Source organism: Melospiza georgiana, chromosome 6, assembly GCF_028018845.1.
Source record: "Melospiza georgiana isolate bMelGeo1 chromosome 6, bMelGeo1.pri, whole genome shotgun sequence".
Classification (NCBI taxonomy): Eukaryota; Metazoa; Chordata; class Aves; order Passeriformes; family Passerellidae; genus Melospiza; species Melospiza georgiana.
The window spans coordinates 28,379,045-28,398,954 of NC_080435.1; the positions used below are offsets into that span (position 1 = coordinate 28,379,045).

Sequence of the window (19,910 nt, forward strand, 5' to 3'; positions counted from 1 at the left end):
GAGGGATTACTACAAAGCCAATTCAGTTGATACAATACACTTGAGTGTGAGCTCTGTATTGTATTTGTTTTCCTGCTGCTGAATTAGGAAGTAACTGGAGGAAAATGGTCAGGTGTTGGTTTCCTGACAGACCATACACTGGAGAATGCCAGGACTCTCTGCACATGGCATCTGTGCTTGTCTTCTCTTACTGTTTTTATTGGAAACTAAATGTCTGTGAAATCAATGAGTGAAGCTGCAGTCAGATGGTCTAGGTTGATTAAACCCCACCACAAAAAAGAGGGAATTTAGATCCAGATAATCCACATGGTTCCCAGCAGACAGGGAACTGTGTTCCCACCTGAACTGTGCCCAGGAACTGCTGGCACAGGCCAAAATGTGTCAGGGATATTTTAACACCAGTACAGGCGTTTCCTGAGAACTTCCCTGCCACCACTGAGTTTTCTAATACAGGTATAGTTGTCGAATGAAAAAGGAATTACTGCAAAAGAAAAGTTGGTTTGTTCATAATAATCTAAGATAGGATGTTTTTGTTCCCTTTCTGCATATTTTAGGAGTTTGCCTGTAATCGTACTATGTTGTTTAGAAACACAGTGAGGAGGCAGTGATACAGTATAAATTCAACCCAATTATTTTTAAGTAGAAAAATGGTGAGAACTGGAGGAACTGTTGTGAAAAAAGATTCCCATTTTGAAGATCTACAGTTGGTAGCCCTTAGCATAATTTTCATGTGATCTTGCCTTTGGTCTCCATGCCATTACATCATCTTTGTTTCTCTGACACTTTCACCTTCCAGTTACCACCTTCTGCTTCACTGAGTACCTCTGACTCATGACTCCATTTCTAGAATATCTTTGAGATATGAGCCATTCCCTCTTTGTGTTTCTCCAGTCACCCACTTGACCCTGAGCTATTTCTCGGGTCTAGTTCCACCAAGAAATCATTGTGCCTCAACAAGCCATATGGCCACAATCAATTCCACTCCCCATCCCAGCTTATCTTTATTACTGGTGAAGGGCAGGGCAATAATTCCTGTTCTTGCAGTATCAGACATAAGGAAGAAGAACCAAGATTCTGTGGGTCTCACTCCAGCTCCAGGGTCATCCACTCCCTATCCTGCAGTGTCTCCTGGTGTTTCTTGATTGGCTTCTATGGAAGAATGTTTTACAACCTTTTCACTGGGAGGAGACAAATCACATACTCAGGCTTTTATTTCTCTGTGCATTAAGCCTGGAGAGCAGCCTGCCATCAAAAATTCTATTTAGGCAAGTTTTAAGCTCTTAATAAAACTCCTGTAGATGGAGCAGACCAGCCCCATGAAGTAGCAAAGCATATTTCAACTTTTTGAGAGAGGAGAGACTATCACTATCTTGCTGACTAAAGAAAGGAATTGGGATAACACTAAGAAAAAATCCATATTAAAAACTACAAAACCCCTCAGGTCTTGCCACAAGCTGTTCAAGTCTCAAATTAGGGCTGTCTCCCTGTTCATCGATCTCTTAGAATAAATATACCTGAGGGAACTACCAGGAAAAACAAAGTTAATCTTTCCTTTTAATGTTTTTGTTAGAAAATTCCCCTCCTAGCATTAGTTAAGCACAGATCTTCAACAGTTAATTTATGATTAGGAAAAACAGAAAGTATAAGAACATTTTCAACCTACATTCCTTGCAGTGATTTCTGTAAGTGGTGGTGTTTCTTTACCAGTGCTTCCATTATGACTTTCCATTTGCTGTAGTGTGTTTAATTTCATACCTTATAAAACATGAGAAATTTGTATTGTATATCCTGTTTTGCTAGTCTTATGGTGGTCATTTCATTTGATTACCATCAGCTTTTATTATCCTCTGATGCCTGGACATGTATTGCATTTGTTACTGTGTGGAAATGGAGCCCTGCCAAAGCCAAACAGTCTGGGCCAGATGCATCCTGGTGTAACTTGAATTTACACACAGGAATGAATTTGGCCCAGTTCATTTTAATTGCTGTGTTGCTCTGTAGATTAGAAACAGATTAGGTATCTAAACAAATCGTTGTCCTTTCTGAGGAATTAACTTACCCCATTCTCTTCAGAAAAACTAATTTCAAAATTCACCAAATAGTATCTATAAAACTGTTAACAAAAATACACTATAAAGAAGAACACAAAATCTTACTGTTATAAGGATAACAAAAAAATTGTTGCTGAACAGTTTCCACAAAATGAGAGAGATTGGTAAAATTCATTAAATATATTGCACTTAATTACCACATGGTTTTCTTTGTGGTATTACTTAGGCTAACATGTGAATAGAAGTAAAATGACGTGTTAGATGCTTACAAAAGTAGTTAGAAACTTTGCCTACAACTATACAAAATGATTTCATCACATTTTATGATATTAGAACAGTTAGTTGACACTGAGGAAATAAGAATTACTCACTGAAAGGTTATTTATATTTTTCTGGGAAGCATGGGGTGTTAATCTGCATTAGTCTCACTAGTCCAAATCCAAGTCACCTCTATTCTAGAAGTAGTTGACGCACTTGTGATTTTTAGCAAGTGTGTTGAAATTCTTTTATTTAGGTGTGTCAAATGCACAAACTCTCTCCTAATTGCCCTTGGCTGTGCCATTTTTTACAAGCCCATGACTGGAATGGGTGAAGCTGTCAGGAGTCTCTTGGGGTGGCTCAGAGCAGGGTCAGTGGAGCCAGTGTCACAGAGCCATGGCTGTTGATTTTTAGTACCTCCTTGGATAGATTCTGTAGCCTGCCTGTGCAATCTGTTCCAATGTTTGCCCACCCTTACAATGTCTTTCCCCTCAAGTGTAAGTGAAATTTCTTGTCTTTCACTTTGTGTCAGTGAAAAGGAGTCTGTCACTAAAAGGAGCCTGGCTGTGGTTTCTTTATTCCTTTCACACACACACCTCCCCTGGAATATACACATTTATGAGCTCCGCTCCAGGCTGAGCTGTCACACATCCCTCAGCCTCTACTCAAATCTCAGATGCTCAAATCCTTTGATTATCATCATGATTTTGTCTCTCTTCTGCTATGTGAAGATGGTAAGGTCATTAGATATGAAACAGACAACTGAAAGATTCTGGGAATGATTTTGCATTTATGCTGTTATATTTAAAAGCAGCTGGAGAGCTGCTTACTGTCATTAAATGGGTGCTTCATTTATGTTCCTAACAGGATCAAAAATTGCAGATGCACTTAACAGCAAAAGAAGAGCATCATAAGAAACTGAATGAAGTTGAGAGGTGTTATGCTACTATTGCATCTCGTTTTGGGTTTGTGAAAGGTGTTCATGGCAAGCTAGAGCACAGTGGTATGTATGTCTTAAATACCTTCCAGCACTTGCTTTTGCTGTGCTTTGACAGCACTGAGTTGGAGACACCTGAAAACTCAGAAAAATGGCAGCTACTCTATGCCAAGCATCAAATATCTTGGGAGGTTCCTCAGTGCTCTTTGTGACCACACAGGGAATTATATTGAGGAACTATCAAACCAAAAAAACACCCCCAAAACACCAAAAAACCTTTTCAATTACTGAATCTCACTAAATTTTTCAGGTTTCTGCCTGAAACCAATTTTTTTTTTTCAAATCTAGTTTCAATAAAGTGATAACATAGTCTATGTATATTTGTGGTATTTCAGTACCTCAAGTTACTTGTGTTCAGTTCTTTAAATTTTAAATCTGGAGCATTATTGGCTAACCAATGTCCTGCTGATTGTACTTCAAAGCAGAGAGTGAGCACATGACTTTTGCTGAAAGACAGTTTTACTAATTTTGGCCTGCTTGTTGTTCTGGGGGGGTATTCCTAAGTTGTATCAGAAGATAGCTGTTACATTCATCAGTATTTTAATTTTTTAAGCACATATTCTCATTCAAAACTGCAAAATTGCTTATGATGCTGTAAGGCTCTTGTCCATCATTCCCCATGGACCATCTCTGAAAAGTAGAGGACATTCTGGGTGTCTGCAGTTCTTGTGTTCAAGTGTGGTGACAGAAAATATTGAGGAAAATATTGAGGAAAATAAAGAAGAAAGATTAGGGGTGAAAAAAGAGAAATCAGAAATCAGAAAAGGATAAAGGGGAGCCTGACAGGATGAAAATACAAAGATTGAATAAAGCTGTCTGAAAAAGTACAGGAAGTAAATATCTTCAGCTTTTCATTGTGGAATTTCAAGCAATTTCCTAGTGATATCTTCACCTGTTTAAAGTTTGAGAGAAAATTCCCTCCCTTTTCAGCAGGAATAGAAGTAATTTGTAGAATTTTTTGCTCTGCTAGCCTCTGCTTTTTTTCTGTCTTCCATGGCCTATGTGCACATAACTCTGTATATCTGTTAACTCAGTTATTAATTTGTTCTGTGCCCCATTATGTTCTGTGTTAGTCTGAAAGTAACTAAACTCATCAGAAAATTACAAGAAAATCTTTAAAAAATAAAACCAAGATTAAAAGTCCTACTAAAATGGCATCATAGAATACTAAAAATTAATCTACAGTTAAAAGAGGCAGGCCAACATACAGAAAAGTCTTAACTCATGGTTTGAGGTACAGACAACAGGTACCACCTGGTATAATCCTCCAATATAGTATCAAACTACACAGAAAAAGTAGTTGAATCATATTTGCAGTTTTAGGTTTTTTAAAATGAATTATATGCACATATATTGAAGTTAGAAATCAAATACTTGTTCAAATGTGAAATTATTTGTTAACATGCTTTAACTTTTTTTTTAAAGTGCAGGAAGCCATACAGCACAATAAGAAACTAGCATCTGTGAATAAAAGACAAGAGACTGAAATAAGCAATCTGAAGGAAGTAAGTACAGTGCACATTTCTGGATGGAGAATGATCCCTGTGGGTCCCTTCCAACTCAGAATATTCTGTGATTTTTTGGGTCTTCCAAAAGCTGCTGATGTATTAATAGAAGTAGTGGACAAGCAGCAGAACTGTTTTTCATTCTATGATTAATGGCTAAATTAGCTTCCACAGACACCTCAGTTAAAACTGGAGCTGCTCTGAGAATTTTCTGTAACCTGTGAGATTTTAATTACCTCCACAGCATCCTCCTTGTTTCCTGCTAATTATTAATAACCTGTGTTCTTCCTGTGCTGTGCTGCCATCCCTTTTCCATCTGTGAGGAAGGTAGCAGTGGTGTTTTCAGTTCAGTAGAGGTACAACATGAAGAGCAGTTGCCATGGTGGCTTGAACACAGGATAAAATGTGTAACTGAATCCCTCAAATGGGAGAGTTTTGTGACAAGGCTGCTGAGACATCAGGTTATAGTTTACAAGGAAGTTGTCACTAAGCTCTTTTCTCCTGCCAATAGTCAGAAACTCCTCTTTGCCAAGTACATTTTTGATTTGCTCTCTTGAACACAGGTAATACTGGGAAAAGTAACATTCTTTCCCCTTTGAGTTGTTTCTTAAGAGCTGACAAGAGAAAAACAAATGGGCATTCAAAAGTCAGAATTGTTCTGTAAACTCAGCATCTTTCCACACCATATCTCTTCTTTATATCTCCTTGTCTTTTTATTTTCCTCCTTTCAATTTTTTTTTCTCCTTTAGATTCTGTAATGATTTTATGTAGGGATCAAAGCATGAGTGTCTCAACTTGGCCTAATGTTAATCCCCAGTTTCCAGATGATTGCTTTGAATTACCATGGAATCTCTGCCAAGTTTGTGAATGTTTTTGAAAACAAAAAAGGGCAAGTGGAGAAGATAATTTGTACATGAGGAAAAGGGACTATGACCATTTATATTTGTGTTATATTGATTGAAAAACTGATGCTTACCTGTTTGCCTTTGTTTGAAAAATGGGATTTGAAGGTACAAAAGTACTTGAAAATTCTCCCTGAATCTACTGTTGTTTCTTTTCTTCTTAAGAGCATGTAGCCTCTTATTGTTAAGGTTCTTTGGAGTATGATTCCACTAAAAGCCAAACTTTAAGTTTATCTTGAAATATAGACATTTTGAGATTTTTAAAAATTTATTTCATTCTTACCTTCTTTAGTGCTTTACTTAATTTTCATATTTATTACATGGAGATATTGCCACAGTAAAAATTAATCAGGAATTCAATTTGGATTTTTTACATACTAGAATGTAACATGCCAAACCTCAGTGTCAAAATGATCAAGTTTTGAAGTGATCAAAGATTTGAGAACTCTTACCATCAGAAAAGCAGGCTGAAATCCACAGTTACAATGAAGCAGAACACTGGGAAAATTCTCAAATTAATTTCTATATCATAATGAGGTCTTACAGAATTTAAAAATGTTTATTTAGCTACATAATTCAAATGATAGGTTATATATAAAAACTGTACATGTTTATCTGGAATATTTGATGGATGGAAGAGAAACAGAAAAATATTGGAAGGTGTCACTGGGGATAACTTTCCTCTGTAGGAAAGCCATGTTTGTTCAGAGCTGATATCATCATAACTCTGAAGATCTGAGAGCAGCTTTGTCTGTGCATTGTGTACACTCCAACTGTGCAATTCCTTTAAAAAAAAGGGACATAATTTGCATGTGACAGAAACAGGAGCATGTGACAGAAACATTTCATCTAAAATGCAACATATCTTTATTGTAGTATATTGTAAATAAAAAAGTGAGGCGTTTTAGAAATATTACAGCATCACAGTAAATTGGATTTGTCTCTTTGGTGAGAAACCAAGAATAATTAATTACTTAGCATTCTCTGAGGGTAAGTAATTTGAGAGGTAAGAAAACATAAATGTTTAAGAAAATTTTACGTTATGAAATTCGTGAGTAACATAGGTGTGAGAGAGATATTGAGATTTATGTACTCCAGCAGTCAAACATATTATTTGATCCACTCTTTTTTTAGCTCTACTCTTGATTCTTAAGGTCATGAAGAGTTATGAATTTTAAATAAAATTCTGTTAGATAAGCAGAAATAGGGGGCCAACTGAAACTTAATCCAGCTTCCTCAGTTCAGCAGGAAATGCCCTTATTGTATTTATTTCTGAATTTCTTACTGGTTTTATCTATTTGACCATTCTTTTCTGAACAATCTGAACTGGGATATTTAGAAGAATTTTGAAAAGGGATTACCAGGCTGTTTTCACTTGCTACATAGCTGAAAGAAGTAATGATATCAACAGCACAATTTGGGACAACTTCTGAAGCTGGTTTTATCTGCCTTGGAGACTTGACTGACCTCTAACAGCTCTGACAACTTCTGGGTTCAAACTTCTTTCCTCTGTAGCCTCAGTGCTGGAATGGGAATGACTATCCATGGTACTAAAATCTTAATTTTGTTGTCAGCTCTTATCACAGCCATTACTTTCACTCAGACCTGCATGATCTCACACATTTGTTCTTAATGGGAATGTGAAGTTAGTGAATGCTATTTAACATTTATAGGTAAAAATAAACTAATCTCCAATTTTAATGAAATTGCAAATGTATTATGAAGGTGTTAAATATGTACAGCTGAAAAATTAAGTGAAAATGAGATCTGTTATGCACAGTTTTACTCTTCTGGGATTTCAGGAAAGAAATATTATTTAGAGAGATTGTAATTTTCTCTTGGAATTGCCTGCTTCAAATCCAGTTACTAAATTGTAATGTAATGGACTGTGGCAAAATTTCCTTTCAGTAACATTTGTTTTCGGATCTGAACATTTTGATATTCAGTGTGGTAGGATTCTTTTCAACCACTGTGAAAATTCTTGCATTGATATCTGGCCAAGAAGAAGGTTTCTGTCATTCTGCTGCTTAAAAAACAAATCTACTGCTCAAGACCCAAAAGAGCACAAGAAGGTTGCAGCAATCTGGGAAGAGAGCCAACAGACATGGCTGTAATTTTGAGTACAGGTTAACTTTTCATAGGGTATCAGTCCTGGGAAGTGGTTACATCTGCCTGTGCAGGCTGCTTTTCCAGTCCCACACCATTTCTTTATGCTGGGACATGTATTTATATGGGCTCAAGGGAGAGTAGAATTAATATTTTGTATTGAAAAAAACCTAGATTTTATTATTAAAAAAAAAGCTCAACTGAAAGCCACAAACCCTAAAGCCCAAAAAAACCACCCCAACCAAAAAAGTGGAAGTTTTAGCTTAGACCAACTTGGAGAAGTAAAGCAGGTTTAAGGAGCAGGACTGGGATTTTGGGACACTCTTGACTTACACTGGCATGAAATGTTTTTCCAGCCATATCCTTAAGCATTGGTTACTAGCAACAGCTCAAGGGAATGGGTTTAAAGACTTCTCATTCTCAGCACACCCCAGACCTGATAAAATTATTTTTCACATTCAGCATACTTTCTAGATTTTTGGATACTACTTGTGATTTTAATAATGAGACAAAGCTACTAGAAAAAAAAAAAAAAAAAAAAAAGGCAAAGACTTTGGGGTTACATTGTAATTAATTTCAGGGTACAAGAAAACACATGTATGTAGGTAGAAAATAATTTTTAAAATTCTTTTTGCAGCTACAAACCTTGTGATTTTGCTCACCATGTAAATCTTTGCTATTAGTTTAGGTGATTTCATTTGTGGAGTTTTTTTGGGAGTTTGTGTTGTGTTCTGGTTGTTTGTTTTGGTTTTTCTGCCTACAGCTTTGTATTAGCATATTTGGATTTGCTTCCAGATGGGTTGTACTTGCCATTACAAAGAAGAAAATACAATAATCTTTTCTGCCTCAAGGGCATGACTTGTGCTTTCCCCATGACAAAATAAGGTTTTTCTGCACACTGTAAAGCCTGACTATTGGGAAACAGCTGGCATCAGATCCATAGCAGGCTTTTGCACCTGCTGTGGCACCCAGGCTGTGAGCTGGGCTCTCTGTCCTGTTCATCTGCTGCTCTGTGCTGGCTGCCACGGTGCACCTTTGCTCTTGCACAAAGTTGGAGCTGCTGGCACCTTCTGCCACTTAGAGCAGGAACCTTGCATGGTTCATTCTAGGAAAAGCAGTACAGCTGAGATATGTCTGCATTGCCAGAGATGGGGAAAACCTAACTAGCTTTCAGAATAGAATAATTGTAAAGCATTGCTGGCTTTCAGTTCTCTAATTGATTCTGCAGTTACACTCAGGACTTGCTAGATCATTTCAAATTTATGGCTAAAATACGTGAGAAATAAAGCCTCTAGCAAAAAAATGATTTATTTAAAAGTGCTACCTCTACTTGTATTTTCCATAAAACTTTGTGAATTTCAGTTGCAATGTAATCTTTTTTTCTTCTTTTGTACTGTTCTATGATTTTGTCCAGAACAGTTAAACCACCAGCTTGTGATAATTCTGTGTGTGATAACCGAAATTCCAGTTTTGTGAAGAAAAGTTAAACAGACCAAACTTTGTTGTTAGATAAAACTATGACCACTCTGAATGCTTGGTTCACCACTATGGCATCATGGAGAATTCTTGATGCTATCTGTGAGCAGCATTCATAACCTCTGCTATTTGTCTGAGTAAACGTCAGAGTGCTCAAGGAGAGAGCGATATTAACCAGACTACCTTGCACCAGGATGGGAGGGGAGGGGGAGAGCAGGGCACAATATTTATGGCTCCAGGAACTATAAGTTGTAATTTAATGAGATCAAAGCCTTTGCTGTTTATTTGCTGCACTAGGAGATCTGAATAAACTGGTTACAAAACAGACACCAAAAAAAAAAAAAAAAAAAAAGCCACAGGATATTTAAAAGAGGATAAAGACTATAAAATCAAAGGCATCATGTTGTAGAAGCTTCTAATATAAAATTAATTTAGCATTCTCTTGAGATTAAGTAATTAATGTTTCAGGAAGAGCAAAGATCCTCCAAATTTATAGCCAGTTCCTGTTTTTACCAGATAATCAGTGTTCTCCCTTTTTTTCCTCCTCATTCCCAAGAATGTACACCGTAGTTACAAAAGTAATTCCTATTGTATATATGGGTAAAGAAGCCATAAAACCCATTGGTTTTACCAATACCAACTCAATTTCCACTTCTAATATACGTCTTGGAAGTGGAAGGAATAAAATTATTAAGTAAATACTTCAAAGAGATTAAAATTGGCACAATAACATTTTACCTGTGAAAATAAACTTTTAGTCACGTGTGACAAGTTTGAAGTTTAGTAAGTCAGTCTTACACATTTCAGTACCTGTAATTTATTCTGTTTTTTCCATACATTGTTTCAAAATGGGGCATGATAGTTTAAAAGATTTGTCTCTGTTTTGAATTGCAATGCCTATGCTGGATGAACTATTTATACGTGTTTCCTGTGTTAAGGAACTAAAGAAAGTAACTGCAGACTTGATAAGGTCCAAGGTCACCTCTCAGTACAGGGTGGGAGAAGAAAACATCAATCTTGCAGTGAAGGAAAAACAGTTTCAAGAACTGCAACAGAAAATCAGAATGGTATTTTGGATTTTAAACAAATTAAAGTTTTGGTGAATATTTTCTGTTCTTCATTCAGCAAACCTCCTGGCAGTGATCTCTGAGGGATACAGATTAGTGATTCCTTTCTACTATATTGCATATACATTATAATTAAACTGTTTCCACTATAGCCTTTTCTAGGGAAATAAATGTGCTATGAATATCGATATAATTTTGTAGTAAAAAAATGGGTAAGGAGACATTAAAAAATAATTCCATTTCTTTAAATAACCTCATGATGATTCACTATATCACATTAAAACAATATTGTTAAAGAAAATAGACAGTTGTTTTAAATGCCTTTTACTGTTCTTCATGCCCTTTTCTTTTTTGTAGGAGACGGCAGTCAGTGAAAAAGTTCAAGAAGAAAACACTCACATCAAAGAAGAAAAGCTGGTGAGTTGATAATACAGCTTCACTATTTAAAAATCTTAAAAATTTAAGAATGTAGGCGCTATATTTCACACTTAGGTTTCTTATTATACTAAGCTAAAAAAACCCAGCTAATTTCACTTTTTACACTTCAGAAATGTTTAATACTGGCCTACGTGGTATCTTACTGCTCTAAAAACTGGTATCTTCAGTTTTTAGAAGTAGTATTACCAGAACAAAGTCCATTGTTTGACACTTTATTCTGAGTCTTACATTTTGTCTTTGAATTCAGATGGGAGAAATTTGGTATTCCCATGAAACACTTACCTACATGTGGGTTCAGTATTAATAAGCAGTAAATAACATGCTGTTCTGCTTTCTGGTTACCTACAATTTATTCTAACATTGCTGGTATTGAAACCAGCTAAAATGGGAATAGTGTGTCAATGGTGCACAAAGGAAATGATGTTCCATTTAGACTATTAAGCCACGCCTTTACATCCCTGAACAGAGTTAGGAGTGTCTTCTCTTGCTGACTCAGGTATATTCCAGAAAAATCCTTTTTAAAAAAAGGCTATGGAGTCAATTATCAAATGTAGCAAAAAACAAAAAAAAATGTTCCCTGTAATAACAACATAAGGCACTGCTTTACAGAACATTAAGCATGAAAAGGGTGGTTGGTTTTTTTCCTTTTCTTGAACAGTTGCAGAACTTTCACTCAGGAACAGGTCAGAGAAGTGTATCATTCTTGGTGCCAGGGAGGGACAAAAGCAGTATCTTGCTGCCATGCCCATAGAGCACTCATCCAGCAGCACTCTTCCAATTTATAAAAGACTGCTTGCATTTTGAGCTTGCTTTTAAAAAATACTTGCCAATAAACGCATGGAAAAAAATGAGAGACGTAACTCAGGCCTCATTACTCTCCCAGGCCTGAATGCACTAAAAGGATTTCTGTGGAGATGAATGGAGCATAATTTGTGGAGCATATTTGCTGTGTTATCTAAGAGAAGGATTCTGGTTAGCATCTCTCTCCTGTTCTGTGTGAATTGCTAAGTTTTGCTTGGTAGCTTAGTTTGAACTTATGGAGGGATTTGGTGTAGTCTGGAGAGGGCTCTCACGAAGAGATGAGCTTCATGTTTCCTCCAAGTGCTTGGGTTTGGAGACATGGATTTCTGTGTTGTGGAGCACTCATAATTCACCTTGATTAACTGAAATGTTGGCTTCAGTGGTTCTTGGATTTAGGCTAGAAATACCATCTACATTACAGCTGATTTGTACTAAAGTCTATGAGAGAAGCAGGCTGGTCTATTGGAGAGAAAACTGTCCTAGATTTAAAAGATGTGGCCAACTCTACTACTGACCTGTTGGATGACACTGGCCAAACCATTCCACAGCTCTGCAGTTCAGTCTTCTGGATGTAAAATTGAACTAAAAATAAATTAAGCTTCAGTGGAAAAAATACTGTTTATACATGCTTGAAAAGGAGTGAGAGTATACTAAAATATTGGTTTTATTTTTATTAGATAGCTGTATCTTTGTATCCAGTAGAACCAGAACTAGTACAATTTGAAAGCACTTTACAAGTATGTCAAAGTACTTTGTTGTAATAATATGTTTCTCTCTCAATGTATTTTGAAGCAACTGAGCACATCTAAGATTTCTTTCTGCCTGAAACTCAGGGTTTTTCCTGTGCATGTATTTTAGTAACTCTGTAAGTGGTCTTGAGGGGGTGATGATTGCCTTGTCTGGGTCATTCACTCCATCTTTCAAACCTTGGAAATGTGTTTTCTAGTGTTCAATAAAAAATGACTTAGTTTCCAGCAGCACTTCATGGCAGCACTCATGGCATCTTCATCAACTCAGATCAGCTCACTTTGGGTGTCTCTTTTTTTACAATTTCCCCTTCATGAAGTAACAATACAGTCTTGAGAAAGGTAACACCAAAGTTTAGACCCTGACAGTAAAATATGATATAGCTGCACTATATGATGAAAAGCTGATGGGTGGTGGTTCACATCTATTAGGATTTAATTCAGGAGATACAGAATAATTTCATGTTAGAGTGATCAATTTATGGAATAATTTCTTTTGGATTTTCCATATTTTTCTAACCTGTGATATGGTAAGATAAATTTATTCTGTTTGTCCTGAAAAGAAATCACAGTAGGCCTGGATTTGATATATTTTATCCAGATTTGCACAGAAGAATGTATAAAGATTGGGTGGATTTCATTTTAACTGTAGGAAAATTTTCTGAAAAAGAATGTTATAATAGTTTATAGTAATGTTAACTTCTCCAAGGTAAAAGGTCAGAAAAATGGGCGGTGTTCTGATTTCTCCCTACAAGTTTTCCCCAAAGTTGAGGCTGAAGTACCTCTTCTTACAGACATGAATTTGTAAACACTGACAGAATTTAAAAAAAAAATTAATACAAAAGACATAAATTATCTAATGTTTAAACTCCAGAAACAAAATCTTACTCATTATATTTATTCTGTTTGTATTAATAAGGAAATTCTCAGCTCTCTACAGTGCGTGCAGGAGCTGCTTCAGCGAATAACCCAAACGAATGTTAGAATGGAAAGTGAATTAAAAGCACTGAAAGAAGACTATCAGGTCAGATTTTTCTCAATTAGACAAGCTGTTACTATCTGTTATGTATTTTTAAAGTCCAGGGCTGTTAAAGACATCTGTGTGCCTTTCAGAACTTTTGACCTCACTTCCATTGCTCCCTCAGCTCCTTAACTGTCAGCACGAGCCTTGAAGCACAGGCTGTGCTTTCCCTCTTCTCTCCCCAAAGTAAATCATGGTTGCCATTCTCAGCAGCCATTTCTAGAGGGCAAAACCAGAACAGGGTTGCTTTCAAATACCGAAATCAAATTATTTTATGACTTTTGTTTCTTGTAATTTTCATATAGGTACACATTTCTGGGCAACATTTCAAATTTCAGATCTTCATTCATAGCTGGACCTTGTCCTCAGTTCTATTAAAGCAGAGGGCTAAGAAAGAGCATTTTCTTTAGCCCTTTCTTGCTGTGTTTTCTGGCATCATATTTATGCTAGAGGTGGGAAGTAGTCACGCTGGAGAGTGTGGAGTTGCAGCACTCCTCAGTTCCTCTTTGTCTTGGTTTAGGGAAAATTTTGGGAGGAAACTTTTGAGGTGGTCCCTTTAGAAGCAACTTTAAGTGGCCTCTCCTCCCACCAGTTCAGGAGACATCAATTTCCTATGAGAAAAGTGGAAAAAAATTGTTTATTTAACAAGCAAAGTACTCACAAACATGAAAAAATGAATAATATTAAACAGTGAAACTTCTCATTGTTTTGAAGAGATGGCAAATTCAGAAAGTCTTTCTGTAATTCAGAGTCCCTTTTGGGGGTGTGTCTTCAGCTTTTCTCAGTCTCTCCGGGGTCGGGTCTGGTGTCCACAGTGTAGCTTGGGGTGTCCTGAACGATGGACTTGGTGTCATTGGACTGAACAGTTCCAAAAATCTACTGGCCTCAGCTAACTAAAAACCCCAACTAATTAAAAGCAAAGGAGAGTTCTGTTCTGCTGTCTGTGCTGCAGGCAACACAGTGGGTGTGGATTCTTTGTTTCCTTTTTCTGCCAAGGTCATGATTAAATGTGTAAGATGGTATTTCTTATTGGGACTCAGATGTTTATGGGTTCTTATTCTACAGTCTCACAAACTGTGAGTTCTACAGCACTTCACTCTAACAAACTAAAAATGGAGCTGCATCTCCCTCTCTACAAGGCCTTTTAAGGATAAACTGTCCAATTAAGAAATGACACCTAAATTATTTTTACTTTTGACCCAATAACCAACCATTCATAGCCCACATTGTGAACTTTTTTTCCAATTACACAAAACCACCCAAACCCAAGGAGAAGGTGAAGAAGGAGGACCAACCTGCACCCTAAAACCTCCATCTTCCTTTATATATATTACTATATTCTAAAATCTTAAACTATAAGTTTTCTAGCCTGTGACATTACACACTTCTATTCAAACTCCACACCCTCAATCCCAGTTCTGTCACTCAATTTTGGAAGCCTTCTCGACAGCCTCAGGTCAAATGCAGTGTTCCCTTGGGGGTCAGTGCCTGCCAGCACAGAAAGTCTGAAATTCTCATTAAGCAGGGTTGCAAGTGGGTGAGAAGGATGCAGGGGAGCAAGTGCAGTTTCTGCAGACAACCTGTGTGCTGCTTCTCTCCCCCTTTGCTCTCAGAATCAGTCTTGAAGGTGCAGAACTTACTATCCAGTGTAAACAGAACAGATGACTGGGGATGCAAGCATCATAAAGTCACTTTAGGACACTCTTTCAGCATGTAAAAGCTCAGAACTGTTCAGATTCCTCATTTCAATAGCAGTCAGTGCACTGAAGGTTAAGGTCATATCCATTCCCATCAGATGTACCATTCAGGTACAACCACTGATAGGACTATTAAAAATTATTATCTACTGTTTGCCTGGACATAACCACAACTGTTCCACTCTTCGAAGCCAAGGTTTTGAACTAGGAGTTCAGTAATTTCAAATGGAACTTCCAGTGTGGATATATACTCCTGTTTCTAAATAAATGCTTCTATGCTAATTTGAAATAATGCACTTCCCTTAAGACTTTACTCTTAACAGGTGTGAATGGTTTGCCTTCTGCCACATTAGGACTTCTGTATTTTGGTGAAACAAGTAAGGTTGAAGGTGATGTATGTTCTCCATCAGAAAGTGGCTAAAGCCTCCCTAAGAGTTAAAGCAACATTTTAACAAAGATTAACTGCACAACACTCTGGCTGTAGAATTGTCTAAAGTAGCATGATTTTTCTGTAGCTTCTGTTATTTGTATATTGGGCCCAGTGAAGCAGGATTACTTGCTATTCATATAATCCTGTTTTTTGTTAAAGAAAGAAGGTAATGTGCTTTTCATTTTTTAAGACAATTGGAATTGCTTTTTAGATTAAAACAGAGGCTGGAGATAATTAATATATATATAACCTTACTGGCATAATACAGGAGCCCTTTAGTCCTTTGTGTCAGGACTATTGAATAGCAAGTGTATTTTAAAGTGCTTTTTTCTGATAGCATTTCTGAGCCATTGTTTCCCCTCTCAGATAAAGTTTATAGTATGCCTTAAAGCTCCAGCTAAAACAGTAAATGGTATCTGTGAATCTTCTCTTTGAAGACTGCACATAAATGTGTACAAGTATGGCTTGTTTTCTTCTTGTTAAGGTATAGATGGAGGACAAGTCTCTCTTTTGCAGCCTGTGCAGGCCAAAAATTGATTTCTGTTTGCAATTATGCTAATTCTGATGAGAGCCTGCTCTGATTTGGGTCTGTTTGTATTAGACATTGGGAAGTTGTTACTGTTTTCAATTGTTCTAACTACAGCAGAAACCACTGCTGGTCATCAAAGCTTCAGTGCAGTCCTCAAAGGTAACTTCAGGCATAAATACTTTAGATGAAATGGATGCTACAAGGCATGCCTTGGTTATGCTTATATACAGGGATAAAAAACTGATAAATTGATGTAAATAGACTTGTTTTTCAGTTTGATACAATTACCATGATATTCCTAAGAAATGAGACAATATTAGCTTCTTGTTTGGCATTTTTGCAGTCATTGCCATGATGTTCCAAGGAATGATACAATGCTGGCTTCTTATTTTGCATTTCTGCTTTTTTTTTTTAATAGGGAGCTGAATATATAACTTATAAAAAAAATTTCTTAAACAGATGACAGAATACTTGAGAATGCAAGGAATTCAGGTATTCCCCTGTGTGTACAACTGGCTTTAACATGTGATCAGTTCCATACATCTGCTACTTCTGAGATTTTGCCCTAAGAGCTATGCTGTGAATAACTATAATCATCCATCACCAAGGAGGTTGCATTTCAGGTGCAAGTAAAAGCATCCTTGGAGTTAAGAGTAGCTTCATCAAAGACAGTAGGTCTTGAATTTCCGTTTTATACAGCTGGATGAAAGATGCTACATCAGAGTGGGATTATTCAGACAATGTATTGCTGAATTGTCCCATTTTTGGAAATACATAATCTGTCAAAGAAGATCCATTATATTCTCAAGCACAATTTTCCCATGTGTACAAAAGTGCAGGGTAGTTTGAATTTTCCTAGTTTAGTACCTATAAAATATAATTTTATTAGTAGTGTAGCTAAATTAACATAGCAAATTAACATAAATTAATATTAACAATTTTAAAATTGGTGCTAAGTGAATCAAAAAGTGGACTCATCTTTGGTTAAAAGATTTAGTAAAAAGGAATTGGTTTGGAGCATTGCCTCCATAACATTTTTCAAGTGGCATTTAAAGAAGCTCAACAGAATCATAAATATGTAGCTGGTCATACAGCTCATACATTAAAGTTATGCTTACATTATGAAATATATTTGTGTCATCTATTTAGCAGGTAATGGAATGCAGGGACTCTTACCTTCCATATTGTTTGCTATAAAAATATGATAGGATAAAAATTCCAAGAGTACCTGATATGTGTGTGAAGTTGCTGCTGATTTACACAAGACTCCTTTAATTTAGCACAGGAAAGCTGAAAGAGTTAACCCAAAACTCTTGCAAGTACAGTTATGGTGGTATAAAACTAAATATTACTGTTATTTCAATGCACTCCTATTTCAGTGACCTAATAAAAATAAATTAAAGCATAATCAGATATATACTTCATGTTGCAGTAGATATGTTTTAGAATGTAAAGATTGTGTAGTTTATAAGAGAGGTTAATAAACAATTTAGGACAGAAAAACTGATTATAAAAATTTTTTTTTTCCTATCAGTGTGCAGCAGTTTTTTCTTTAAATATAGTGACTCTGGATTATGCTACATTTCATACCTCTCATCTCTGGACTTTATATTACTTTTTCAGCACATTAAAACTTATGCAGTGAAACTGAATAATGGCAAGTGTTTTTATACCCTTTTATAGCCATTTCTTTTTTCATAACCTCCCCCTGTTTCCTGTTAGCTAAACTATAAGCACCTTTCTGTTAATTTATGAAAATTATTGTTGAGATAGCACATTATCACTGATCTGTATGGCACTTGCAGCATGTTAGAAGCAAAGGTCCAAGCAACATAAAACACATCAAAATTCATTAATGTGGTATTGATTATTTTTTGGATAATTAATTTTATTGCAGGCCCTTGAAAGAGATAATGAGCTGCAAAGGGAGAAGGCAAAAGAAAATGAAGAAAAGTTCCTTAATCTTCAGAATGAGCATGAGAAGGCACTAAGAACTTGGAAAAATGATGTAGGTTTATTAAAATAAATGCTTTAGTATTAAAAGTTTTTTGGAATAGTTATCAAGCATTTCAGGTAATCCCTAAAAGCCAAGAAAGTACTGCAGAAATAATGCGATATAAAAACAACTAATTTCTTCTCCAGTGATACAGATAGTTCTAGAAATGAATATTTTTTCAAGGTAAATTTATGTTGACTTCTGTGCTCCAAAAGGTCAGTGCTCTTCCTGCAGCTCTGATTTGAAAGGAATTCTTCAGTGGGGACTGAGGGTGAAAGGGGATAAGAAAAGGTGTGTCTGCTATGTCCCCCTAGTGAATTCCCCTCTGTGGACACCTAAACAATAGTTTGTCTTCTATATTTGACATTTTTTCTATTACCTCATTGCTTTTCAAGAATACTTTGGCAATTATTTAATCCAAAACAATTAGCAAAACATTGTATCTGTAAAAATTGTCTGCAATAATAAATGCATGTTTGGATGTAGGAAAGATTAATACCACTTCAATAAGAAAGCTCTGCTTAATGTGTGGAAACCAGACTCTTAGCAGTATTTGTTTAATGGTCTGTCTTTTTTATTTCTATGTGCTTGGCACTTGCTGCCAGAAAGGTTTTGATTTTGGTAGATAGATTTCCAGGGAAACTGTAGGGAAATAATGCAAAGTTGTCCTTGTAATCCTGTTGCCTAAGGCTCACTCCTTTGAGTGCAGCCACTGTGGGGATGACTGCAACCATGAGACCACAAAGTAGAAGAAGAGAAGAATAGAGAAGATCTGATTTCCCTGATTCCTTGGAGAATTTTATACCATCATTTCCTCTACAGACGTGGGAATTTGCCCTGCTTATTTCTCAGGAATCTTTGCATCTGTTCTGTGCAAGATAATTGTTATTCCTTTTCATATTTCTGCCATGGCTAACTAGAAATTTTGTCTCCTAAAGTAAATAATCAAGGATAAAGTTAACACTAGTCCAGAAATCCAGAAATCTTTGTAAATTAAGTGAAAGTATTTCTGTAAAATTGTCCTTCAGTTCTTTTTACAAATTGTAGTTTGGGCCATTCAGTTAGTTCTAAATACAAAAATTTAATTGTTACATATTTTCTGAAGGAGGATTGGATACTTGAGGCTATTTACAGAAGTAAAGGACTAAGCAAATTATTTGCTGTTGTGGTTTCTTGACAATGTAGGTAGAGAATGAATGTTGAATATTTCATTTATCTTTGAGCCAAAAAGGAAGAAAGCTACGAATACAAATCTCACTTTTTTGGAGTATGGCTACAGGTAGTAAATGGTGAAAAAAAAATTCCCAAACCAGTTAATAAAAGCTATAATCTGTAATGGAAATGTGGTTAAAATTTTGGTTGAATGAAAGAGCTCAATTACTTTGTACTAGGAAATTCCTTAGCATACTTTCTTTTAAGGATGAAGTTTCATTTGCTAAGCTGTTCATGCCTTTGAAAAATGCTGGTTTACCCATTGGAACATGCAGTAAAGTGTTTGTGTGCTCTGTGTACTGCAATTATTACAGGAGGAAAACATGAGAAGAGAAATACACACTATTAAAAATGAGCTGAATTCCCTTAAAGGACTTCATAGACATCTTGAAGGTTATCATCCTCCTCCAGGAAATCAGCATTCTGAGCAAGTGGAAAATCTGCAGGTAAGTGTCTTTACTAGCTGCAGTGTGTCTTGTAAAATGCCAGAGAACTGAAGATATGACAGTTTTTCTAATCTTGTCTGTCATGTCCACTCATTCTTCTTTGACATGGCTCAGCCTAAAAATTTATATGACAATGGTATTTAAGTATCACTGAAACTTACTGTACCCAGAGAATGTTCTCCTTTCATCAGAGAGGTGCTTATATCACAGAAACCTGAGACACTACTGCATT

At 36.2% G+C, this 19,910-nt stretch overlaps 1 protein-coding gene across 1 annotated transcript in view; it reads left to right on the plus strand.

Moving 5' to 3' along the window:
- The window catches only part of CCDC73 (coiled-coil domain containing 73), a 48,939-nt gene that overhangs the window by 16,588 nt on the left and 12,441 nt on the right, over nt 1-19,910 (plus strand). Inside the window, 7 exon segments of the mRNA XM_058025455.1 lie at nt 3,177-3,312; nt 4,732-4,811; nt 10,234-10,362; nt 10,720-10,779; nt 13,267-13,371; nt 17,922-18,032; nt 19,547-19,678. Of these exon segments, the coding sequence (XP_057881438.1) occupies nt 3,177-3,312; nt 4,732-4,811; nt 10,234-10,362; nt 10,720-10,779; nt 13,267-13,371; nt 17,922-18,032; nt 19,547-19,678 (753 nt within the window).